Genomic DNA, 27,276 nt, shown 5'->3' with positions numbered 1-27,276 from the left:
GTATCCGGCTGATATTTCCAAGGGGGCCTTATTTGCTCTATAAAGTCAACAGTTCCCTATAGCTGTCTTGTCATATCTGAGCCTATGCAGCTCTTTCTCAGCTATGACAGTCCAGTCAAAGCCACGGTTATATAACCAGTGTTTCTGCTTGTGTCTTGTCATCGTGAGAACAGATTCTTAATGAAATTATACAAACATATATAGAGGCATTAAAACATAAAAATAGTTACTGAGACTCTCTGACTTCTGGAGGAATCAGGGAGAAAAGCTCAATGTTCCAGTTTGTTCACAAAGGTATATTTTGTGTGACTGCTGCAAGTCAGGTAACTTAAGGGACAAAATTTCTTAAATCTGTAAAAACCAAAATATTTTTTAAAGGTTTTATTTAAATTCCAGTGAGTTAACATGCACTGTCATATTCGTTTCAGATGTACAATAGTGATTGAACAATTCCATACAACACCCAGTGCTCGACACAACAAATGCACGTCTTCACTTCCATCACTTATTTAACTCATCCCCCAATCCATCTCCACTCTGATAACCATCAGTTTCTTCTCTATACTTAAGAGTCTATTTCCTGATTTGCTTGTCTGCTTTTTTTTCTCCTTTGCTTGTTTCCTATATTCCACAGGAGTGACATCACATGGTATTAGCCCTTCTCTGACTTCAGTCAGCATAATACTCTAGCTCCATCCATGTCCTTGCAAATGGCAAGATTTCGTTCCTTTTTAAAGCTGAGTAATAGTCCATTCTATATATATACCACATCTTCTTTATTCATTTATCAGTCAATGAACACTTGGGACTGACTGCTTGAAGCAGAAATGCTCACTGCCACCAACTGCTGAATCGCTCCTCCAACAAATCCATGGCACAGACAGCACTAGAGCCTGGGACTGTACTCATCACGGCACTCAGTAAAGGGAGGACGGTCCCACCCAGCAGTGCAGCAGCTTCCATGAAAGGTCACCCACCTACAGTGATCTAACCTATGTTGGGGTCATATACCTGGGATACTAGCACTTTGTGCAACCACAGCACACACTTTGCTGATCTTGCCTATGCCTCTGTCCAGAAGGCTTCTTCGTCTCCAACATCTACTCTGCCATGTGACATTCTGAAGCTAGGCACTGAATGACTGCATCATCAAACACCTTTCCTCCACCCACCGCCACCGATCTAGGCCTGGGCAAACACAGTCATCACAACAGCATCTGGTCCTCACTAACACACAGGAATTCAATTAAATCGTAAAGATCAAATAGGACTTCCTACTTCTCAGAAACCCACCACACTTGCCAATTCCTTTATTCCATTACAAGTATTCATCAGATGACACCACCAAGAGCTGCCTGTGCCTTTTGAGTGACTAAAGGGAGTCACGTTGAGTTCCCTACCCACTATAAAAAGAGCTCTTCACATTTTCTTTTAATAGGACTTAACTTTCTAAGGATGGTGCCATCATCGTGTTTTGCTTACATTCATATCCCACATCCCAGGGTTAAATGTCTGAATTGATACCCATTGGCCTTACTTGTTCTAATTGTAATTAAAAGGTCAGTGAGGACACTCTCATAACACAGGTAAAGATGAACGTTTGAGATGCTTAGATAGGTGGAAATAAAACTGGGGATAAATAGAAATGGAGATTTGGAGATAACCAGGAAAATAAACAAGTAGAAGTTATTTTTTTAAATCCAGGGAGTCAGTTGTGCAACCCAGGAAAGGTGTCCTCTCTCCACATGCAGAATTCATGCCAATTCTTCATCCTCTGTACTTTCCATCTCTTAATTGGGGCTACAATATGACTCTACTGGACTGTATTTCTCTAACTTACGGGGTATCTATTACACACCAACCACTGTTATAAGTGTATGTTTACTTTACAGAAACATGAGAACAACACCCACATGTATGAAGTGGGACACATAACTTTATTAGGGGCCATGGAGGATTCCTTTAGGATCCCTGGGAAAAGTCCAGATAGCCTTTCAAACTAAAACAGGTTTTAGTAAGTTTGGTGGGAATCTTCTCTAAAGGACACATAAGGGGAAAGTAATGGGAGACAGGAGAAATGGCTGCTCACAAGGGTGGAACGGGAATGTTGTATCAGAAGGTACATTAACTTCTCACTCTGCAGCTTGTTACGTAGGGAATGCACTAGGAAGATTCTCTTCTGTCACTTAAAGTCCCCTGCAAAACTCCTGCCTACACAAAATCTATGCTGAATAGCACTGTCATGGAGTACTTCAGTTAGTCGATCAATAAGACCCATATACAATCTATAATATATCCATTATATTATCCCACTAGTCCCTAACAGGAGAAAATGATACAACAGATAAACTAAGGGAAAAACCATCACACATTATCTAAACATTAAGGCCACTGAGAAAATGGATTACTAGATATATTTCCACTCTGTTGCCAAATAGGTGATAGATACCAGTTACCTACAACCTTATATAAAACGAGATAGGTTAACATTGGTAGTTGGATAACACTTCATTACATATCCATGTTAACATGATAAAAACCATTATGTTTTATTAATTAAAATATATTAAGTTCACAATAGACTAAGTTATGCATTTCAATCCCCTCTATAATCCTTGCTCAAAATACAGAATTTAAGTGTTAAAAAGCATTCAAGCACTGATATAATGATGTGGGAGTAATGGTTCCAATAATTTTCAGGTGTGAGGTCATTCTCAACAAATGTGGATGTATGCTGTGGCGGGAGAGAGTCAGCTACCCTCTCTATGATACCTGTGAGGATTTCTTCCTTTCAACCACATCCACTAATATTCTCTACTTCTAACTATTGCTATCATGAGGCCACATCAGTATTTTACTGGATTGCTACCTCTTTTTCCTCTAATACCAGTTGGTAAAATATTTTATTTATAATATTCAGGAAGTTCTTCAGTTTTAATAAATGGAGAAGAATGATGTTCTGAACACCTTTTTCATGACAACTGTCATTACTGTTATAACCATAAACAGTATCTCCATTCAGATTTTCTTCATATATTGTATATTATGTTGTCCTTCATCTTCCATGGACAATTAGATATCCACGAGTCCCACCTAATGAAGGAGAGATCTCTTAGCTCTGATGAAGCAACAGTCAGTCACATAATTTCACACACTAAAAATAAATGTATTTTCCGAAGTGACTTTAAGAGTAGAGACACATTAATATTTGCTAGACACAAATATCAGATAGGGTCAATGTAAAAAAAAAAAAAAACACCTATTGAAATTAATTAGAACTATGCAAAAATCTATCCACTTAATCTTTTGAAGCATAATAGGATAGACATTTTCTAACAGTTTAACTTTGTTATTATTCCTTATCATGAGTATTCTGATGTAATGTCTGAATAGATTGACTGACGTAGTTTTCTACTTGGTTTCTGTGACATTTATTGACATTTGATGTTCAGTTACACTCATTCCTAAATATTTACATTTTTCAAGTTCCTTTATGCACTCACGGGTGTTTGCTAAAATGTATATTTAAAATGAAGGTCTTTCCTCATTTGTTAAGTTTGTAGGGTTTGAATCTTGTGTGCATTCTGGAAATTAAGGATTGAATTCCAGTTAAAGGCACTGCAAATTTCTCTGTATTTTAGCTTTTATTCTGTATGAGAATTATGATGTTGAGTAAGTTGGGAGTTCCAGATAGAGGCTTAACACATTCTTTTACCTTTGTAATGCTTCTCCTCAGTATGAATTCTGAGATGCTGAGTAAGGGTTGAGCAATCCTAAAAGTTTTACCATATTCTTTACATTTCTAAGTTTTTTTCCAATATGAATTCGCTGATGTCCAGTGAAGCTGGACTTCCAGCTTGCCAAATTCATTACGTTTGCAAAATCTTCTCCAGTATACATTCTCTGATCAGAAGTTAAGACTTTAGCATTGCTTAAAGGCCTCGACACATTTATTTTGGTTAGGATTCCTTCAAGTATGAATTCTGTGATGTCGAGTCAGGTGTGAGTGCTGGATAAAGGTGTCACCACATTCTTTACATATGTAAGGTTTCTCTCCACTATGAATTCTGTGATGTCGAGTCAGGTGTGAGTGCCGGTTAAAGGCCTGGCCACATTCTTTACATATGTAAGGCTTCTCTCCAGTATGAATTCTGTGATGTTCAGTAAGCTTTGATTGCTGGTTAAAGGCCTTACCACATTCTTTACACTGGTAAGGTTTCTCTCCACTATGAATTCTGTGATGTCGAGTCAGGTGTGAGTGCCGATTAAAGGCCTGGCCACATTCTTTACATATGTAAGGTTTCTCTCCAGTATGAATTCTGAGGTGTTCAGTAAGCTTTGAGTGCTGGTTAAAGGCCTGGCCACATTCCTTACATATGTAAGGTTTCTCTCCACTATGAATTCTGTGATGTCGAGTAAGGTTTGAGTGCTGGTTAAAGGACTGGCCACATTCTTTACATATGTAAGGTTTTTCACCACTGTGAATTCTGTGATGTTGAGTAAGGCTTGAGTGATGGTTAAAGGCCTGGCCACATTCCTTACACTGGTAAGGTTTCTCTCCAGTATGAATTCTGTGATGTTGAATAAGGTTTGAGTGCTGGTTAAAGGCCTTGCCACATTCTTCACATTGGTAAGGTTTCTCTCCAGTATGAATTCTTTGATGTCGAGTAAGCATTGAGTGCTGGTTAAAGGCCTTGCCACATTCTTCACACTGGTAAGGTTTCTCTCCAGGATGAATTTTGTCATGTTGAATAAGGTGTGTGTGGTGGATAAAGACCTTGCTACATTCTTCACATTTGTAAGGTTTCTCTCCAGTATGCGTTGGCTGATGTTGAGACAGTGCTGAGTGCCAGTCAAAGGCTTTACCACATTCCTCACAAATGTAAGTTTTCTGTCCAGTAGCGACTGTGTTATGTATGTTTAGTCCTGATGCTTGACTCAACATGTTCCCAGGTTTATTACATCTGTATGTGTTTTTTTCCATGTGAATGCTCTGATTATCACCACCATGGGAGGACTGGTTAACAGGTTTCCCACATTCATTATATTTATAAGGATTCTCTCCCATAGGGATACTCTTGTGTATAATCAGGTTGGAGCTTTGATAAAAGACTTCCACACATTTATCACATTCATAATGGTTCTCTGGAAAATGAGTCCTCAGACATTTATTAACATTTGAACCCTTGTTAAATTGGTTCTCAGATTCACTGCCATGAGCAATTCTATTTTCACTGAAAATCCTCTGATCATCTTGTAGGGTCGACTTCTCGGTGAAGGACCTCTCAAATGGATCCCACTTAGCACTTTGTTCTTCATTTTTAAATCTCTGATTTCCAGAAATATTTGACTCAAAGGTCAATCCAATCCTACTTTCAAAATGGTTCAAATAATTATTTTCAGCACGGACTAGGCAACTTTCCAGATTTTCCAAATTTCCGTTCTCCAAATGTGTATGTTTCACCATTTGATTTGAGCCCTTGTATATAGAAACACACTGCTTTTCAGAAGTAGCAGACTTAAGAAGGGATGTTTTCCAAAGTGTTTTATATCCTTCACCATTTTGGGCAGTGAGATTCATACTATGGACAGTTGTCTCAGTTTGGATATGTCCTTCATGATATCTTTGATGCTCTTCACTCTCCCCATCATTTTTCCAGTCTATCATTAAGTGTAAATTCCCAAGGGCACTATGATTATATCTACCCACTGCCACGTTTTGGAAAGAAGCTTCTATGCACAGCTTTGGCAGGAAACTCTGGGTGCCATGTGAAGATACAGCTGAAAGATATCGAATAAGAGAAAAGTAAAATCATTCCACTTACTATTCTCAGATGAATATAATGAAAGCTTCTAATATGCAAAATTAAAATCAATCACAGAACTTCAGCAATATGGCTGAGAAAGAATCATCAGGACTTCATTCCTCCAGGGAGACATACACTTGCAGACAATGTACAGACCACATAGCCTATCACAGAGATCTGTCGTATTGTCATGCTGAAGCACACATCATGATCCTATACCTCAAAAATCAGGAAAAGTGCCATTTGATCCCAAAAGTAGCAGAAGGAAGCAAATTTAAACTTAAAATAGAAATCAACAAAATAGGATAGCAAAAACAGGAAAACATCAACAATAGGAAGGTTGGATTTCCAGAAAAGATCACAAAATCGATATACTTTTAACTAAATAAAGAATGGAAGAGAGAAGACTAAGTAAAATCAGAAGTAAAGAAGTGAAAGGAGACACAATATAACTGATACCATAGAAACAAAAAACAATCTTAAGAGGTGATGATGGATAATTATATGTCCAAAAATAGATATCAAAAAAATTTGTGTAAATCTCAAAAAGTGTATAACCTACCTGAATCCACTATGGAGAAATAATAATAATAAATACAAATATCAAATAAACCTACCACTAAGTTGTAGACTGAAAAAGTAATAATAATTAAAAAAAAAAAAAAAACCTCCCAACAAATAAAAGTCCTGTTCCAGATAAATTCTCTGGATAATTCAAACAAATATTTAAAGAGAAAGTACTTCAAATCTCCAACATCCCAAGGAGTGAAGAGAAAGGAAACTATCAAACAATCTCTGTGACACTTGCTTTACCAGGTTATCAAAGCCAAAGGAAGACACTACAAAAAGAAGACTACAAACTACTACCTACAAGGAATAGTTAAACTAGGTCCACAATAAAATAAAGCAAACTGAATCAAAAGCACATTTCACTATTTTACAACATAATTAAGTGAGAATTCTTCCTGGAATTCAGAGACTTTTAACATACGGAAAACTATAAATTTAACAGTATGCATTAACAAAATTGAAGGTCAAACATGACATGTTCTATTAATTGATGCAGAACAAGAATATGAGTATATCGGACACAGATTCATGTTTAAAAACACTCAAGAGGAGGAAGAGAAGGAAACCACCTCAGCATAATACAGGCCATATACATATTGAAAGCTGAAATCTAACACATTCAATAGTAAAAGACTGAATGCTTTTCCTATATGACCAGAAACAAGGTAATGGAGTGACTTCAGCACTTCCATTCAACATAGTACTGGATGTTCTAGTCAGAACAACCAGGCACGAAAAAAATACATAAAAGGAATCCAATTCAAAAAGAAAAAGCTATCTCTGCTCACAGATGACATGATCTGTAGACAGCCCTAAAGAATGCCTATTTTTATCTTCATGCTATTTTATTGTTTGGTCATCACTTGTATTGTTTATTTCTGCCAATTTTCCCCACTAGACTTTCCATTTTTTATTTTTTTAATGCTATAAATGCTTCAGTCAAGAAAAAAAAAAGTTCAAATAAACAACGAAACATTACACAAGGAGCTAGAAAAAGAAGAAACATAAACATGAAATTAGTATAGGAAGGAAATAAAGAAAAATCAAGACATAAATAAAACTGAGATCAGAATCAAAACTAACACTGAAAATCTCTATCAAAATTCCAATGCCATTTTTTTTTTTTTTTGGCAGAAAGATCAAAACCCCTATAACATGCATGTGTATGTTACAGGATAACACCCCCAGAATAATTTTGAAACTGAAGGGTACTACACTCCTTGATTTAAAACATACTACAGGGGCGCCTGGGTGGCACAGCGGTTGAGCGTCTGCCTTCGGCTCAGGGCGTGATCCTGGCGTTATGGGATCGAGCCCCACATCAGGATCCTCCGCTATGAGACTGCTTCTTCCTCTCCCACTCCCCCTGCTTGTGTTCCCTCTCTCGCTGGCTGTCTCTATCTCTGTCGAATAAATAAATAAAATCTTTAAAAATAAATAAATAAAAATAAAACATATTTCAAAGCCATAGTTATCAAAATAATGCACCACAGACATAAATACAGGGATCACTAACAAAATAGTAGAGGTGAGCTAGACCTGTCCCTATCCAGTGTTAATGTGTATGACAATGAAGTGAAGATCCTGTCAAAACTTATATTCTGATTTGGATTTCTGGGTGGGATCTGAATTTCCACATTTCTCACGAGCTTGCAAGTGATGCCAGTCTTAGTTCAAGTGCCACACTTTTAAATTCCAAAAATAAAAAGAAAAGAAAAGAAATGGATGACCTTGAACATAAAGAATATTGTGGAAATTACAACTTCTAATACCAAGAACAAAACAATTCTTCTTGAACATTTACTACCCACTACATCACATTCTAACACTTTTTCATAAATTCACCCATGAATCCACACTAACCTATGAGAGGAGTAGAATTGTTCTTCCTTTTTCAAAAAAAATACCTTGGCAAAACTTCAGTAATAGTAGAGCCTGAGTTCTACCCAGATTGTCTGAAGTTGAATTACTCCAAGACAAACACACAGACCACTATATAGAGCACCATATACTGCTGTTATATTTTACAATTTTAAGGCAGAAGAACATTTATGATGCATGTTTTCTTTCTCTAGAGCAACAGGTAAGTGGTAAGAAATGCTATGTCTCTGACATGAGTGTGGAATAGAATGGAAATGTGTAGGGCCAATCTCCACTTCAAACAACGTTATCTCCAGCCAACACAGGACAGCGTCTTCCTTTTCAAAGCAGACTACAACGTGAAACGGAGAAGGGAGTTTCCTGATTAAATAAGATGACTTATGCACATCTTTCAGTAAATCGTCCCAAAGTGCATAATAACAAATGAGAAAAACTATTAACCTTAGAGTAGAGGGATCCAGCAGAGAGCCCAGAGGACGTGAAGTACACGAATCTCTAATGGGTCACACTGGTGACGGTGCCTAACATTCTTCAACAGACACATGATAACGACTGTGAAATAAACATCCGGGATAGCAAGTAAATCATAATCTCAATGTTAAACATGAAAACTTCCCTTTCTTTCCAATATCAAGCCACAGATACCATGCACACGCTGTACTCTGCAGAATGGATTTAAGCTTTGTCTTCACGTGTGATCACTGGCTTTCAGAGGCTCTTCTTTGCACTCTGAGCCGCTGAATCACAAAGGCTTGGTCCAGAGACCCTGACAGGAGAGCTGAACTGATACACAAGAACTGGGGACTCTCGTCTCCTCTAGGTGCCCTTCCCTCACTTCAGAATGTCCTCCAGGGTTCCTGAAACACTGTGTGATTTCTCCACTGCAACACAGATGCACTGCGAGTTTAGATTCAGGTCCTAGTCCTCACGCTGACCAACGTCTGTCCAATTTTTGTCTCTCAAGAATAATGGTCTTCTGTTCTTTCCTGAGAGTGTCCATAGCAAGGGACCTGTGTATAAACATTACTGATCTAGTCAAGTTGAAGAGGAACAAAGTTCATTTAAGGCCAGGGCTGAATCTACGGCTCCCTTACCTCATTTAGCTCTCAGGTTTAACCAAAGAATGATAAAAATTAATTCCTTTCTAGGCGGTGGAAAAATAGAAGAGGCATACCTCATCACGGGAACCAGGAGACTGAATCAAGGATGTGTGGAAACCAGCTTAAGTTCAGTCAAGGGCACTAAGTGTATTTTTAAAAACAAAACAAAACCAAAAACGACTTCTATACTCTGAAGCACACTGCTGCATCTGGGCAGTCAAACTTGAGAATATGCTCCAGACAAAATTCCAGGCCTGCATCAGAGGATGAACGGCTTAAAAGGGTTCCTAAACACAGGGAAGAGGATAAAACAGGGGAGCCTGGAGTCCCTCCCTCCCTTCACTTTGCATTCAAGCTAACGTCACTCCTGCATGGTGAACTTCATCAGCCACTCTTCTCTGGACCTCTTTTTATTTCTCCTTCTTCAAGTCACCATGCCAAACATATTCGTGGACATAGCTCCTGTGTTGACAACACAGGTGCAATCTGCTTCTGGTACAATGCTAATTTCTTAGCTTGGATCCCACAGATTACACAGATTTTAAAAATATCACGGTTTCCCTACACTTTACTAATCCTCAGTGCTTCATACTACAGGGTCTCTTCTGTTTACATGTCAGGCTTCCCCCTAAAAACTGACTTTGCCTGAACTGAGCACAGGAAATAAAATCAGTTGCAATTTCCAGTATACTCAAAAGAATCCACTTGTACAGAAAAGCCTCTGTGAGATATTTGGCCATTATCACATACACGTGCATGGTTAAAAGATGAGAGACACAGCACACTGCGGGGAGAACTCTTTAAGCTCTCACAGAAATGACTGCTCTTCCATGTACCTCCTGGGCTGCTCAGCCAGTGAGGACTCCAGACTCTTCTATGTCCTTCTATTCACTTCTCCACCCTGCTAGTAACTCTCTCTTCCCTCCCATATCTTCTCCTTTCTCCGGCAATTTAGCCTTATCTCCATTGTGTTACAGATAAATTTGCTTTCCTAAGTCTACATCCTATTATGAATACGTAGGATCAGCTTCAATAGGTTAGCTTTCTTTACATGCAAGTTCTAAAGAACGCAGTTGAACCTAAATAGGTATATGCATATCTTTGCAATTCTGTTTTCTATTAAAGCTTAACTGACACAGACTGTTACGCTGGTTCCGATGTACAACACAGTGATCTGACAACTCTATAGGTCCTACTACGCTCACCGCAAGTGAGCTACAGTCTGTCACCGTACAACGCTATAATAATGCCGCTGAACATATTCCTTATGCTGTGTCTTTTATCATCATGACCCATTCATCCCATAACTGGAAGTCTGCACTTCCCATCCCCTTTACCCATGTTGCCCATTGCCCCTCTCCATTGCACTCTGGCAACCAGCAGGTTGTTAACTGTATTTATGGGTCTGTTTCTGCTTTTTTGGTTGTTTCTTGCCATTTATGACAATGTGGATAGACCTAGAAGATATCATGCTATGTGAAATAAGTAAAAAAAAAAAAAAAAAAAAAAACCCACTACATGATTTCACTTGTATGTACAATCTAACCAACAAAATAAACAAAACCAGAAACAGACTCATGAATATCTATTTTGTTTTGAATAAAGTCCATGGATAATCTTGAAAACTATAAAAATTCCAAGATTACACCATTCCATAGGTGAGACAAATTGGCTTCTAACAATTTTCCAGTGCTGGCAGAAGAGATCCTGGATCAAAGTCCAAGGATCTTATGGCTCATGACACAGCAATCACCATAATCTTCTTGCTCACACTAATTCACTTACCAGCCCCCCAACCACAATTCATACACGTAGATGCTGCACACGCAGTGGGTTTGTGTCACATCTAGGAGACTCGGAGCGTAGGAAACCACAATATATTAAAGGAACAACCAATATATCTGCCCGCACCTTTGCCACTGGAAGGAGACCTCTCCATTTTCCTGTGCAGTAAACAAATCTGTCCTCTACCCATGAGCAAGATAGTATCTCTATATTCCAAAGCCTTTTTATATACAAACATCAATGGAAAAACAATTAGAATAAAAACTTTCAATGCTTCTATCCATAACACCTGTAAAAACTGAAACCCATAGAAAATCATGTCCCAACAGCATCCCCCACTCAGTTTGATCCTGGCTTGGCTACTGCCTAATTTTCCCATGTGTACACCCACCTCATGAAACACTCATTAATCTTACAAAGCATCCAGGATAAAAGGTATTCAAGTTACACCAGGAAACATTTTTCAAGGCTATGATCAGCAGGATACATTGCAGAAGAATGGGATGAGCTCTCGCGTTCCCTTCTGCAATGTCCCTGTGGCCATGCATTCAACCAGGTGAAGAAATCGCAATACCCATTAGGGACTACCTTAAATTTCCATAGTGATCCTTCTAAGAGAGATGGGTAAAGAAAGAATGAAACTGTACAAAAACATACAATACAATTTACACGAGAGTATTCTGTACTCCTTACCCAGGCAAAGCAGGTCCTAGATACAGTGGAATCATGGCTTATTACAATAAAAGGGATGAGAACTGGAAAACACATAGGAATTAGGGCAGAGGAGTACAGCAAAGGTGTTCACCAATAATCAACAAGGAGTATTAAGAAGACCAACATAGACCTAAAAGACGTATGAAATTGTGTAAAATGAAACGGAAGTGGTCGCAGGGACAAAAATAGTGTGGGTAGCCCTGAATGTAGGTGAAGAACACTGATCCTATGAATGCACCTGACACACTGCTTGTGTCTGTACTGGATGAAAATCATGGAACCACTAGTCCAGATCATGAGCTCACAACATGATTTCAAGAATAGTAACAATACTGTACACAGCAAATGAATGATTTGGTTCTAATATGCAGAACAGTATCTAAAATACACTTCCCTTTATATTTTACTGCTCATTTGGAAGTGACATACAGCAGAAAATTAAAAACTCTTGTATCTGGAAGCTTTTACTTTAAGCTCCTTCCAACAATCATCCATAGGGCTAATATTATTATTAGCTATTAATAATCTGGAAGACACCCAAGACCCACACTGTACCACACTGGACACACCCCTGGCCACTTTGTAAACATACAAAAGAAGTATCCACCCAAAACCATGGCAGAAATCTTTTCACCCAAAAGCTGTCATGGTTGATGGGAATTCTTTACAGTCAATGACCAATGAGTTATACATACTCACATGTCTGGCAATAAAATCTGTAGAACTTAACCTACACCCAGTGAACTAAAGAGAGAAATAATGGTAAAAGAGCTATCGGTTTGCCAAGATTTTCTCTACATGTATGAGAAGACGAATGCTCAATTGACAAGCCACTTGAAGCCATTTTGCTATGGGAATATAGGAATAATTCATCTGTGCAAAGAGGCCCATGGAAGGTTTTTGACATCAAAACTGACATTGAGGGGCGCCTGGGTGGCACAGCGGTTAAGCGTCTGCCTTCAGCTCAGGGCGTGATCCCGGCGTTATGGGATCGAACCCCACATCAGGCTCCTCTGCTATGAGCCTGCTTCTTCCTCTCCCACTCCCCCTGCTTGTGTTCCCTCTCTCGCTGGCTGTCTCTATCTCTGTCAAATAAATAAATAAAATCTTTAAAAAAAAAAAAACAACTGACATTGAGTGTACAGCCCTGTGAGATTGTAAACATCACTAGAGGCAGGAAAAGATGGAAAGAAGTCAGAGGAGAAGTCTGCTCCAAGACTGAGGTGATATTTATCAATGTCAAGAAATGACTTTGGTAAGCAAATTAAAAGAAAACACAATACAACTTTTTCAAAATATATTTCAATTTGTTATCAAATTTGATGGGAAAAAAGAAAATGAATAGGAAACCTCAGTCACTACACAAACCACACAACACATTCATTTCTAAAAGATTTCTGATCAAAACTGTAAAGATAATGATGTTTTTAGAAAAGCACAAAAGGATTCGATCTCTGTGGTCTTGGTATAAGGAGAGATTTCCAAAAGCGATAAAGATCACTAACCCTGAAGGGTGAACTAACAAACTGGATTACACTGAAATGAAGAACTTCTCTGCATCGCAAGCTCAAGAGAACGAAGTAGAGATACAGAGAGAAGACAAAGGACTTATTCTCACCATATATACAAAACTACAAAGATTGAAGAAAAATATATCACAACAGTGATAAAATGGGCACAATGACCATTAAACACTTTGAAAACGAGATTATCCAAAGTTTGATGCCCAACTCCATACTAACAGGAACTGACAAACAAAAACAAAAAAGGAAATAGAACCAAGACTTGGTAACATCACAAACCAACCAGAAGGCTACTGTGATGGGGTACCAGGGTGGCTCAGTTGGTTAAGCGTCTGCCTTCGGTTCAGGTTATGATCCCAGGGGTCCTGGGATCGAGTTCTGCGTGGGGCTCCCCACTGAATGTGGAGTCTGCTTCTCCCTCTGCCCCTTCCCCCACCCATTCTCTCTCTCTCTCTCTCTAAAGAATAAATAAAATCTTAAAAAAGAAAAAAAAAAAGAAGAAGAAGAAGAAAAAAGGTTACCATGAAAATGACATAAACTACCACGTTTTGGAAAGTATGTGGTAGGCCAGAAATCCAATACACTCTGGTGGGTGTGAAAATTTGTACAAATACTTTACAAAGTGTTTGGAGTATTTATTAAAGCATGACATATTTAAACATATTTACTAACAATTCGCTCCCACATTATAGCCAAGGACAAGTGTATTAAGGAGTATTAATAAATACTTAATAAAAGACAAATTATAAATTTTACATGCCAGTACTATTCATGATAGTCCTACACTGAGAACCATCCACCTGTCCAATAGCAGTAGAATGATGCACTCAGTTGACATTCACAATGGAACTGGAACCTTCCATTCTAATGAATGATGCACAATAACATGCAGTAAATACAGATAAATTCACAAAGAACAGTTGGAAAGAAAAAAAAGCCAAATATAAGAGTTCCTGGGGTGCCTGGGAGGCTCAGTGGTTAAGCTTCTGCCTGCTTAGGTCATGACCTGGAGTCCTGGGATCGACTCTCGAATCGGGCTCCCTGCTCAATGGGGAGCCTGCTTCTCCCTCTCCCACTTCCCCTTCTTGTGCTCTCTCTCTCTCTCTCTCAGATAAATAAAATCTTTAAAAAATAATAATAAAAGAGTTCCTGCTGCCTGATTACATTTACATAAAGTACAAAAATGAGGACAGCAATCTCTTGCCTTACATGTTAAAAGAGAGCTGAACTTTGGGGAAGTTACTGAGGAGCTCAAGGGAAATTTTAGAGGACAAACATTATTCTGTGTCTTGATCTCAGCAGCTTATTCAGATGTGATCAGTTTGTGAAATTACACTGAGCTGTTTACTTATGATCTCCACATGTGACTTTACTTTTTAAAAAATTTCATCAAAAAGGGGCACGTGGGTGGCTCAGTCATTAAGCGTCTGCCTTCGGCTCCAGGCGTGATCCTGGCGTTATGGGATCGGGCCCCACATCAGGCTCCTCCGCTATGAGCCTGCTTCTTCCTCTCCCACTCCCCCTGCTTGTGTTCCTTCTCTCGCTGGCTGTCTCTCTCTCACTCTCTATTAAATAAATAAAATCTTTTTTTTTTTTTTTTTTTTTTTTAAAGATTTTATTTATTTATTCGACAGAGATAGAGACAGCCAGCGAGAGAGGGAACACAAGCAGCAAGCAGGGGGGGTGGGAGAGGAAGAAGCAGGCTCATAGCGGAAGAGCCTGATGTGGGGCTCGATCCCGGATCGCCAGGATCACGCCCTGAGCCGAAGGCAGACGCTTAACCGCTGTGCCACCCAGGCGCCCCAAATAAATAAAATCTTTAAAAAATTTTTTTCATCAAAAAAATAGATGTAGGTAATTAGAGAAATATCATAATGTATATGTTGACAAGTTGAAATTAAAACTAGGATGTAATTTCACACTGTGACTAGATTTAAAAAGCATTTTTTAAGCATGTTTTAATTTCTAGTTAAAACAATGTGGTACACAATTCACAGAAATAGAATGAAAAGTAGTTATTTTAATAAAATCTACTCAGGAAAACATAAGAACAAATAATAAAAAAAAGTAGGGTGTAAGGAAAAACAAAAAACTTGGTAAATCCAAACCCCATTATCTCCACTGTAATATTAAACATAAATAAACCAAATGTTCCTGGTAATGCCAAACTTTGCTTGAATACATCCCATTGGAGTTTTCCTAGAGCTATAACGAAAACAGAAGGAAAGAATTGGAAAAACAAAAAAACAAAAACAAAAAACAAAAACAAAGAAAGAAACAAAAACACAACCCATGTAGTGATAACCAAACAACCAGCATAGCAATATAATTATCATTTAGAATAATCTTTAACACTAAAGGAGTTTGTCACTGTTATTTACAGTGTTTTCAATACCTAAATATACGCCATTTCAATATAAGTGAAGAAAAACAATCTGTGTTAGTATGTGTGCATATTTATACACATATATATATAAAAATACACACAAACACAGGGAAACATTTATTTTTTGCTCATGAGATATTAAAATAATCATCACAGACGGCTGATATCATCAACATGGTGAAATAAGGTCCAGTGGGTGTCTCAATCAGGTAAGTGTCTGACTCTAGTCTTCAGCTGACATCATGATCTCACAGTTGTGAGACAGAGCCTCACATCTGACTCCCACATCCTGCACCAAGCTGGGCAGAGAGCCTGATTGTGACTCCCTCTCCCTCTCCAAAAGGAAGGAAGGAAGGAAGGAAGGAAGGAAGGAAGGAAGGAAGGAAGGAAGGAAGGAAGGAAGGAAGGAAGGAAGGAAGGAATACCTAGTTCCCACTTCAATACTTTTCTTTAAAAAAAAAAAAAGATTTCATTTATTTACTTCAGAGAGAGAGAGTACAAGTGAGAGCACAGAGGGGGAGGGGCAGAGGGAAAAACAGACTCCCCACTGAGCAGAGAGTCCAACTTGGGGTTGGACCGCAGGACCTCAGGACCATGGCCTGAGATGAAGGCAGATGTTTAAGCACCTGAGTTACCCAGGCGCCCCCCCACTTCAGTACTTCTCATAATAAGGTCAACTAGCAACTATTCACATAGGACATCACTGGGCAACTCTCAGGACTCAGGGTTGAGGTTGAAACACCCCCTGGACCACAGAGTCAAGAAGGACAACATTAGAAGGGTAAGAGGAGCAATTTCAGGCTGATCACAATGCACCTTCCCAAGGTCAGAACAGTGCCCCCCCCCCCAACAGGGACCAACAGGAACTACAACTGCTCCACTAAGAAAAAGAACCCATGGTAGGCACCCAGTATTCCTCAAGTGGCAATCTACTTCCTGGATGGCCATTAGGTCTCATATCAGTGGAATCCCCGGGGGCATCTGTGGTGCTGGACACTGGGGATCACAAAGACATGGAGAAGGTGGATAGGACTTCAGCAACCAGTGCTCAGATCTTGGAAGACTCCCAAACCAGACTGTGTTCCACCTTGCAGTCACACCCATTCGGAGATCCCAGTGACTCTGACCACTTGCAGAGCTGAGATAAACGCACCTGGTCTAGGGGCTTTGTCAGCGGCTATGCCTGAGTTGGGTCTCCAGCCAAAAGGTTGAGCTAGATCATAGAGGCCATTCTATGACCCTATCTGGGAAGGCATGCAAGTTGGAAGTCACTTTCCACTGCTGAGCATAACCTCTAGTTCCCACCCCCTCCAACAGCAAGCATGAACAATTGCTTGAGAAAGAAAGACCCTGGGCAACCACACAGCCTATCTTATAGGCCTATGGGGAGAGAGCCAAGCCAGCAACACTGTCCAAGTGCTGAGCATAACCCTGACTCTGCAGGACTAGAGAGCCTGAACAGTGAGCCAAGGCAGTCTCAGAGTGAAGTCTATTATACCGCCCAGAAACAGAGAATGGCCTTCAGTCCTGTCAAATGTTTGAATATAACCTCTGGCCCCACCCGACCAGAGATGTGCCAGCACTGGCGCCCACAGTGCCAATGGGCACATGTCTGCCCTCCATGAACATAGAAAATATGGATTGTAAGGAAAATCTTGACCAGGGAAATCATTCCAATTTTCAAATGCACACAGGCTATTCGGTTATATTTCAAAGTTCAATATTCACATTCAAATAGAGAGGATTCAGCATGAAACATGACTAATGGGCTACCTTTTTCATGAAGAATAAAATCCAAAGTATTCACTAAGTCTGACACATTCGTTTTCATAGTGCGTACGCTGTCAGCAGTGTCATGCATTTGTTTAGCTACACTCTCAATAATACTTCTATAGTATCCTTATTAAAAGCACCAAAGTCGCAGCAGTAACAAAAAGGAAGAAAAGCTATAATACACAAATGTGAGGAAAATTAATCACAAATAATCTGAGGTTTAAGGTCACTGGGAAAAAAGATTATTAGTGATATCATCCCACTGCTTTAACAAGTACAAGTGACACCTGAATAATGCAGGGGTTCAGCATACTCACCACCCATGAAGTTGAAAATCCACGTATAACTTTGACTCCTTAACACTTAATTTAATAGCCTACTGTTGACAAGAAACCTTATCAAAAACAGTCAATATGTATTTCATATATGTTATATGTGGTATTCCGACAATAAAGGAAGCTCAAGAAAAGTAAATGTTCAGAAAAACAGAAGGAAGAGGAAATACATTTATGATACTGTATTACAAATAAATCTGACCCCAGGGGGACCATACTTTACACCCATGTTGTTCAAGGGACAAGTGTGCTTTGTGTTACTGTTTATCTGCAACCTTAATGAAGTTGGGGTGGCTAAGGTTGTGTTGAATAACATTTCTTTTATTACACATCAGTGTTAACACACTGAAGTCTATTCAGCATTATTAATTAAAATATATTGAGTTCAAACACACTGTAAACAAACCACTGAAAAAAATCACTATATGATCCTTGGCCAAAATGCCCGTTACATCATTCAAGAACCATCCCTGTTCCCCTGACATAATGATCTGAGTTGTGTTTTCTATGCTTTTCAACTGAGGCTAATTATTGAGTATATGAGGATTTACAATAATTTTACACTCTTTTAGGGAAGAGTCAGCTATCTATACTTTCCTCCGTTTTCTGTGAATATTTCTTTTATTTTAACCGAATAACATATACTAGTATCAATTGCTATGATGACGAAGATACATCCAGCTTTTAAATAACCTACCACTGTATTCTCCTTAAACAGCAAATGGCAAAACTATTTAAAATTTAGAATGTTCCTGTGTTTTACCTTAATGCAAATAATAATGCCCTGAATCCTTACTTCATGGGGAATTATTTCACTCTTATATGTCAACCACACATAACATCTCCATGTGGACTTTCTTCATATATTTCATGTTATAGCCTCCTTAATCTTGCACGGAAAAGCAGGTTATGAATGAATTCCCCATCATAGCGCCCTCATGTCGGTGAGACAGCAAGAATCAATCATTTTGCATGCATACAAGCAATAAAGGCTTAGCATGAGATGATTTCAGAGTAAAATTAATAATATTTGCTATGCAAAGTATCTGAAATATAGTCAAAAGAAAAAAAGAGACACACTGAAACTAGTTATCCTTCTCCAGATATCCATCCCCTCTTGATCCTTTCAGGCATATTAACAGATACAGTTCACCATTGAATAACATGGGTTTGAACAGTGTGGGTCAATTTATACACAGATTTTTTTCTTTTTTATGAATATAGTGTGGTACTGTAAACATGTTTTCTCTTCGTTATGCTTTCCTTAGTATTTTCTTTTATTAACCTTACTTGATTATAAAAATACTGTATAGGATACAGACAAGATAAAAAGAAGGGGATGATTAACTGTTAATGTCCTAGATAAGGTTTCTCGTCAATAATAGGCTATTTCTATGGAAAAGTAGGTATGGTTTTGACTTCTGGGGACTCAAAAGTTACACGCAGGGGCACCTGGGTGGCTCAGTTGGTTAAGCGTCTATCTTAGGCTCTGCCTTCAGCTCATGTCACGATCCTGGGGTCCTGGGATGCAGCCAGGCTTTGGGCTTCCTACTCAGTGGGGAGCCTGCTTTCTCCCTCTCCCTCTATGCTCCCCCTCACCCCAGTGTTCTCTCGGTCTCAAATGAATAAATAAAATCTTAAAATAAAAAAAAAAGTTACACACAGATCTCCCCTTCTGCAAGGGGCTAGTGTCCCTCCAGCTTGCATTGTCCATGGCTAAAATGTAACTGATCTAGGAGTTTGAACTTTGAATTTTTCTCTGTAATAAATACTCTGATTTATAATGCTAAAATGTGGTACTGACTTGACTTACTGCTTTCTACTGTGAATGTTCTTATTAGATTTCCTTTCTACTGCATACTTTGCAAATTGTCTCCATCTTTAATATTTTTATCCTTTATGAAGACTCTCTTTTTTCTGAACTGTGTATTAAAAACCAAGTTCATTCATCAATCATTACATTTCTAGGGTTTCTATGCACTATGCTTTCTCTGATGTTGAGTAAGGGTTCAGTTCCAGGTAAAGACTTTGCCACCGTTCTTGACTATTGTAAGGTATCCCCCAGGATATATTATCTCATGTTGAATACTTTTGATTATGAATTAAATTCCCTGCCACATTCTTTACATTTGTAGGGTTTCATACAGTATGCACTCTATAATGTTCAGAAAGCATGTAGTTCAGGGGCGCCTGGGTGGCACAGCGGTTAAGCGTCTGCCTTCGGCTCAGGGCGTGATCCCGGCGTTATGGGATCAAGTCCCACATCGGGCTTCTCCGCTATGAGCCTGCTTCTTCCTCTCCCACTCCCCCTGCTTGTGTTCCCTCTCTCACTGGCTGTCTCTATCTCTGTCGAATAAATAAATAAAATCTTTAAAAAAAAAAAAAAGCATGTAGTTCTGCATAAAGACATTGCCACATTTTTTTTTTAATTTGTCAGCATTGTTTCCATTATGTATTACCTTATATATTGGTAAGTTTTGAGTGGTAGCTAAATTTTGCACATTGTTTACATTTGTAACACCTCGTCCCATTATGAAATATCTGCTGTCCTACCTACTACATTTTTTAAGTCTTCTCTTCAGTAAGAATACAATGATGTACAATAAGATTTGAGCTTTCATAAACGACTTTCCCACATTTATTACTATCATACTGGCTCTGTGAAAACTGAGCTCTCTGATATTTAGTAGGATTTGATCCTTGTTTATTGTTTTTCCCAGATTCATTGCATTGGTAAGTTCTGTCTCTATTATAAACACCTCCATAATTATGAAAGTGAGAGCCTTCGCGAAGACCTTCCTAAGTTCACAACAAATGAAACCTCGCTCCGTATAAAGAATTATGTGATTAAGTATTCCAAAGTGATGTCTGGATAAAGACCCTCTGGTGTATATCAAAATTGGAGACTTTGCAACAAGGAGGGATTATGTGTTGGTGGAAGTATAATGAACCCTCTGGAAAGCACTTCTCAAATCAATCACATTTAGACATTTTATCTTCACATTCTGAAACGTGTCAGTTAATGATTAAACCAATCTTATATTTTAAATCATCTGAATGATTACTTTCAGCATGGACTAGGTGACTTTCCAGAATTCCCAAATACCCTTCAAAAAAAAAAAAAACTGTATGTTTAAAAAATGGATTATCTTCCCTGGGTTCAAAGACATTGTTCTGCAAATATAACAGACTAAAGGGGAGGTTTTCGCTGAATGTTTTATATCCTTGATCTCTTGTGGCACTAAGCATTTCATTATGGGTAACTGTCACAATTTGGTTATATCCATCATAACGTCCTTTCTGCCATTCACTACCCCTTCACATTCCTAGTCATTCATAAGTATAAATACTTATTTCCACAGATTCCACATTTTCCCGTATCACTCTACAAACTCAATCTCCTTTCCCTGTCTTTGCCAACAGGCCTTGGGTGTTATGAAAAGACACAACTAAAAGATTCAAAATAAGTTATCATACTCAGTACACTGACATGCATATATGTTAAAATCCTCATGTGCAGAATTGATACCCATCACAGCACATCAGCAGAAGGGAAAAATAGGACCTACCAGGACTGTGCTCCTCCACGGAGACAAAAATGGAACAACTTACCTTTCAGAGTGCTCCAGAAGCGAGCTAGGAGAACACAGCATCCCCAGCAAGTATAAAGGAAGAAGAGGCACATCGAAGAGACAAGGAAAGTTTGTGACACTTGCCCCCAGTAGCCGTTCACCCTCCCTGACACCCCACGGCAACACTGTGAGACAACTCTTCCCTCTCCTCAGGAGAGGATCAAATGAGTGACCTGTATGTTCAATGATCTGGCTTCTTGGCTGCTGCCTGAGGGACTTGCTTCCGTCATGCATGACATGGGAGGCACAGGGAATGAGAGCGCCTTCCTGACACAGTGTGGTGGCTGCTGGGACCAAAGGGGAGCATTTGTTCCACCAATGGAGAGACCACAGAGCTGAGACAGAGAGAGAGAGAGGAAGCCATCATGGACATAAAGTAGTAAATAGAGCTTTGAACCCGGAAATTAGAAAAATTCAGACATGACAAATGCCCAGAACATGTATGACAGGTCTCAGAATTACTATTATTTGTGTTCCTCTCTGCAAAGCAAGTCCATAATCCTGGGCTGGGAGGCTGCTTTTTTAGAATTCTCAAATGTCAACAAAATATAATAAGGCATACAAAGAAAGAAGAAAATGTGTTCCAAACAGAGGAACAAAATAAATCTCCAAATTTGGCCTTAAACTAATAAAGAACTATTATTAATTGCCTGACATGAATTCATATAACCATCATAGAGATGTTCATGGAGGAAGAAAACAGTTAGTTAACTAATGACATCAGGGAAACTACGTATGACCAAAATGAAAACCCAAACAGAAAGTATAACAACAATGAACGAGAAACTGGGAGCTGAAGAGTACAATCACTGAATTTAAAAATACACCAAGGGGTCAGCCATAGACTTGATTCATCGGAAGAAAGAATCAGACATCTTAAAGACACCTTATTTTAAATGCTCTACCGAGAGAAGCAGAGAAAAATGTGGAAAAGGACAGAGTCTAGGGATGCATGGGACACCAACAAGTGGTCCCATATATACATTGAGGGGACCCCAAAAGGAGAGGAGTGTGAAAGGGGGCAGAGTTTACATGAAAAACTAAAGGCTTGCACATCCCACGTATGTGGAAAGAAGAGACTAATTCAACAAACTCAGTAAATTCAAACTAGGATAAATCTGAAGACATGAAGACAGTGACACATAATTAACCTATGACAAATCATAGGTGAAAAGAGAATTTTGAAACAGCATGACAAAACCACCCATCTTGTACAAGAGAGTTTTTTAAGATTAGTAGTGGGATTCTCAGCAGACCTGATAGGAAACATGGGAAAATATATTCACGTACTGCAAGATCAAAAAAATAGCCACCAAGAATACTTTATCTGGCAAAACTGTTTTCCACGAATGTAGAAATGAAGACTTTCCCAAGTAAAAACCCCTCTAAGTTTACCAGTAGACATGTCCTACAAGAAACGTTAAACGGAAGTCTATCTAGGTGAAATAAAAGGATTCTAAACAGCAACGAAAACCACATGCCAACATACAGCTCTCACCAAATATAAATATTTACACAATTATAGAAACCTGCAGTATTGTTATTAAGTAGCACGTGTCACTTTTATTTCTGCTATAGAATTTTTTTTAAATAAAAGCATAAAAATCATAAACCTAGGTAATAAAGTACACAACATAAAAGAATTTGTGATATCAGTAACAAAGCAGGTGCAGGGGTGGAGATGATAAGTTTTGTATGCAATTGACAATAGCAGTTTAAAATGGTTTGTTGTACCTTTAAAATGTTTTAAGTAATCTTTAACTTAACTATTACGAAAATAAGTACAGAGAAGACACAAAAGTTAATGAGAATGGTATCAAAGCATATCATGGGTATAACACCACAATTAAGGATATAATGTAATACCAAAACTTGATTCAGCGGTGTAAAATGTTTAAAAATTACATTCAACTCACAAAAACTGTTCCTTTCATGCAAAGGGAATATAAATTCACCAACAGATGATGAAATTAATTCTATTATTATAACAACTCACCTATACATGATAAAACAGTCACTGAACACTAACCAATAAAAAAAATACACAAGATGAGTCATAATCAAAGTATGTATGTGTGGTATTTATACAGACAAATACATACATAATTTTATTGGCAAAGGGCATAAAGCTGATTCATATTTGTGTTAAACTCACATTGTCTTGAACTCTATTGAGTTGAAAATTGTCATCCTATAATAAAATACATAGGTAACAACATTACCACAACTAAATCAGTGTTTTGGAGGGTCCCATAAAAAAGGAAGCACATTATTACAAAACTGCAAAAAGCAGAATAAGACAAAATTTAACCCAAAGAATTCTACAAAAAAATACATGAATTTCTGAAAGGAAACCTTCTATATAAGTATAATTTTAAACTGTGACTATGTACCCATGAAAAACAAGTATTTGGAATTATCGGCATGCCTTCATTGACAGTAAAATTGCAAAGAATATTCATTAACATCAACCATGAATAGCTCTAATACAAAATTTTATGAATGAGCACTTAAAACACATTAAAAATGTATTATGTTATTAACATGTCCCTCTTCTTACACAGAATGCAAGGCTATAATCCATTCTTAAGAAACAAGCAGCCTGGGTGCTGGGTGACTCAACAGGTTAACATCCGATTCTTGATTTCACCTCAGGTCGCAATCTCAGGGTTCTGGGATTGAGCCCCTCAGGTAGTCTCCCTCTGCCCCTCCCCCCACTAGGGCTGGCTCTCTCTCTTTCTCTCTCTGTCTCTCATAAATAAATAAATTTAAAAAAAGAACCAAGCACCCGAAGAAATACCTTTCATTTTGAAATAAAGAAACAACATCAAAATTGTAAAATATGCTGGCAATCATTTTGTAAAAAATAAATATTTGGTATTAAATTTGCATACATTCTGAGTAAAGTAGAAGAAAAGCCTAACAGTTAATTTTTCCTGAAGTAAAATTAAATTCATAAACAAAACTTTTTTTTAAATATGGGAATTTTACCAATTATCCACCTCACTTCTTATCAGCATATGCCCATGTCTTATCACAACTATTCATACAAAAAGAAAATCAGAGATGAATCTGATATATAACTAATACGAAAGTGAAAACACACATGACAAAAATCACAAGAACTTCATATCATACAAAATTATAAAATGATGCAGTTATTAAGAAATAAATTAACAACTGAGGCTTTATTATAGGCTACAAGTTCTAAGTTCTAAATGTTCTAGCTCCCTTATGGCATTAATTTATAATTTATACAGGAAATCTAGGATACAAATATATACATTACATTATTTCACCATTGAGGAATGCAACACTGAGTGGAACTTTCTAATATTGGTCAATACAAAGAAAAATGAACCTTTGAAGGGAAATAAAGGATTAGATTTCCACATTTTAGGGAAGTGCTTTAATATCTGATGAGATTACTGGGTCTCGATTTTGCTCAATTAAAATTAAAGCCTCCATAACACTGGAAAGCATAAACCAGAAAACATGGAATATCTATGTCCAGTGTTCCCAGGATTTCTGCACCAAACCCCAATATGTCTACTGCTACCATGACATATTCTCACACGAGGCAAAACAGAACTTACAAAGGGTTTAGCATAGAGTTCCTCAGAAATAGGGAGATTTTCCCAGGGCCCTCATGGCAATGGAAAAGCTCTCAAGTTATAGAGCCCCTCCCACTCCCAGGGTAATTGCCTGGTCCTCACTGTGGATGCGCTGGACCACCATTGGAGTTGAAGGAAAATCTTAAGCGAATGTTAAGAGCGTGATAATGTTGGATAGCAGATGTCTCTCTGTGAGAGGGAGAGAAATAACATCAGCTTCTCAAACTAATTTCCATTCAAGGAGAGCTACTTAAAACACACTAAGGTCAATCTTCCTGCTTCACATTTGGACCTCACCTCCGTCATCTGCTTCATTCAGTCTCACCTACCTGGGTGGATGGCCACTCTCTTCTTTCTCTTCATATCCCAGAGCTCCTTCTCTTGCTCCAAAAAGATGACCAGGTTTGGCTTCCAAACAACGTGATCTGTTTAACAGAAAAAAGTATTGCTGGAGATTCTAACTTTCAATCCACTATTGTGCTCAGTAGAGAAGAGGGGACGTTGGAGAATTCTAGAAAATGATTTCCCAAATGCTGTTAACCAACAGCCCCTTTAGAACACACAGTAGGGGTTTCAAATATTCACATATGACCTCCACTTCCAAGTACTAGTGATACAATAATAATGAGTAATAACTGGAGTTTAGGACATAGGCAGTACCATTTTGCGTCACTGAATATGTAGAATTACCACTGATCTACAGAATTGATGATACTACCCTAAGGAAGGGGAAGCTAAAGCAGAGAAGGAAATAATCATCAAAATTTTTCTCTACAAACCCCTACTTATTTCCCTTTCTGCCTGGATCTGAATTCCATTCATACAAAGAGGAATCTTCCAAGAGACAGTCTTCACAGGAAGGAAGAAAACCCTGAGTGTGGACTGGGAAATCTGGAAGGAGTCATCCTCACCCAAGAACAGGAGGTGTCCGTAATTCTCCAGCATCACGTCCCTGTACAATTCCCGCTGCGTGTGGCTCAGGCATCGCCACTCCTCCCGGGAGAACTCTATGGCCACGTCCCTGAATGTCAGCACTGGTGAGCATAGAGCCCGGCGCTAGGCTTGAGCTCATGACCCATGAGATCATGACCTGGGCCAAAACCACGAAGCAGACTCTTAAGTGACTAAACCACCCAGGCACCCCTCTAATTAGATTCATATTCTGATTTACTTTGGGGCAGCAACAAGAACACAGAAGTTATGATGTCCTTCAGTGTGACTCAGGCATTGATACCGATTTGCTTCACTGCAGCTGATGTTAACTTCTTTTACTTGGCTTAGTGCTCTCTGCCAGATTCCTCCTGTATAACGTGAATTTATCTCTTATTCATTCATAAGGATTGGATGGATTTACTGAGAGATGTTCAGAAGCCATCACATTCAAACTAGAAACTCCTTCTGAGTTTCTCTTTGCTTGTAATTTCCATTGGAAAATGAAGACTCTCTCTTTTGTGTACTGGAGATACTGCCTTCTGGGAGTGTTGGTTCTAAGTCAGTAAGGCCCCCAACTTATAAGATTTCATTGTATTTCACACTCATGTCACAGACACATTCTTTTGTTTACTTATTTGTATTTTCCGGAAAAGAAAACATGAATCATATAGTTAACATATTGAAGTGTCTCTGTGTCCAAAGCTGTGAATTTTCATGTGGGTACAGAAACTTATTTTATTTTGCACGGCACAGAGTACAAGACAGAATGCCATATGCCATCAAGGCACCATTCATTGTCATGAATAAAAAGGTGAAATCTGTGGTAGCACCAGAGAGACTATACTACTGAAGACGGACATTAGCGAGAGCAATATATCATGGGCTCTTAAGAAACAGAAATTTTTTTTTGTTACTGGGATGTTACATGCACAGAGAATATACCTGACCAAATGTGTTTGACAAGTTACAAATTTTCTGCATCATATGACTGTTATTGGTGTTCTTCTGAAAAAATCAAGTCCATAAAGACTAGGAGACATAGGTTGTTTAAATTCCCAAATCTCAAAAGATCAAAAACCATACAAAGAGAAAAACAAGGCACGTTGAAAGAAACAAAATACACCTGCAGAAACTGCCTGTAGGTAATGGACATCTATATCACCTGACACACAATTATAACAACCAGCTAAATGATGATCAGATAGCTGAGAGTTAATTTTTTA

At 38.4% G+C, this 27,276-nt stretch overlaps 2 protein-coding genes across 5 annotated transcripts in view; both read right to left on the bottom strand.

Moving 5' to 3' along the window:
• The window catches only part of LOC113247438 (KRAB domain-containing protein 5-like), a 342,457-nt gene that overhangs the window by 97,151 nt on the left and 218,030 nt on the right, over window positions 1-27,276 (bottom strand). The window lies entirely within an intron of this gene.
• Window positions 282-27,276, bottom strand: part of LOC113247379 (zinc finger protein 675-like) — a 50,560-nt gene continuing 23,565 nt past the window's right edge. For both annotated transcript variants that reach the window (XM_044380066.3, XM_057314008.1), the window contains 2 exons: window positions 25,450-25,545; window positions 282-5,781 (listed from right to left, as the gene is read on the bottom strand). In XM_044380066.3, coding sequence (XP_044236001.1) covers window positions 3,971-5,781; window positions 25,450-25,545 — 1,907 coding nt within the window. In that variant the 3' untranslated portion in view covers window positions 282-3,970. The remainder of the gene's footprint in view (window positions 5,782-25,449; window positions 25,546-27,276) is intronic.

This window comes from Ursus arctos, unplaced genomic scaffold, assembly GCF_023065955.2.
Source record: "Ursus arctos isolate Adak ecotype North America unplaced genomic scaffold, UrsArc2.0 scaffold_19, whole genome shotgun sequence".
Taxonomy (NCBI): domain Eukaryota; kingdom Metazoa; phylum Chordata; class Mammalia; order Carnivora; family Ursidae; genus Ursus; species Ursus arctos.
This window is presented reverse-complemented; position numbering and strand designations above follow the sequence as displayed.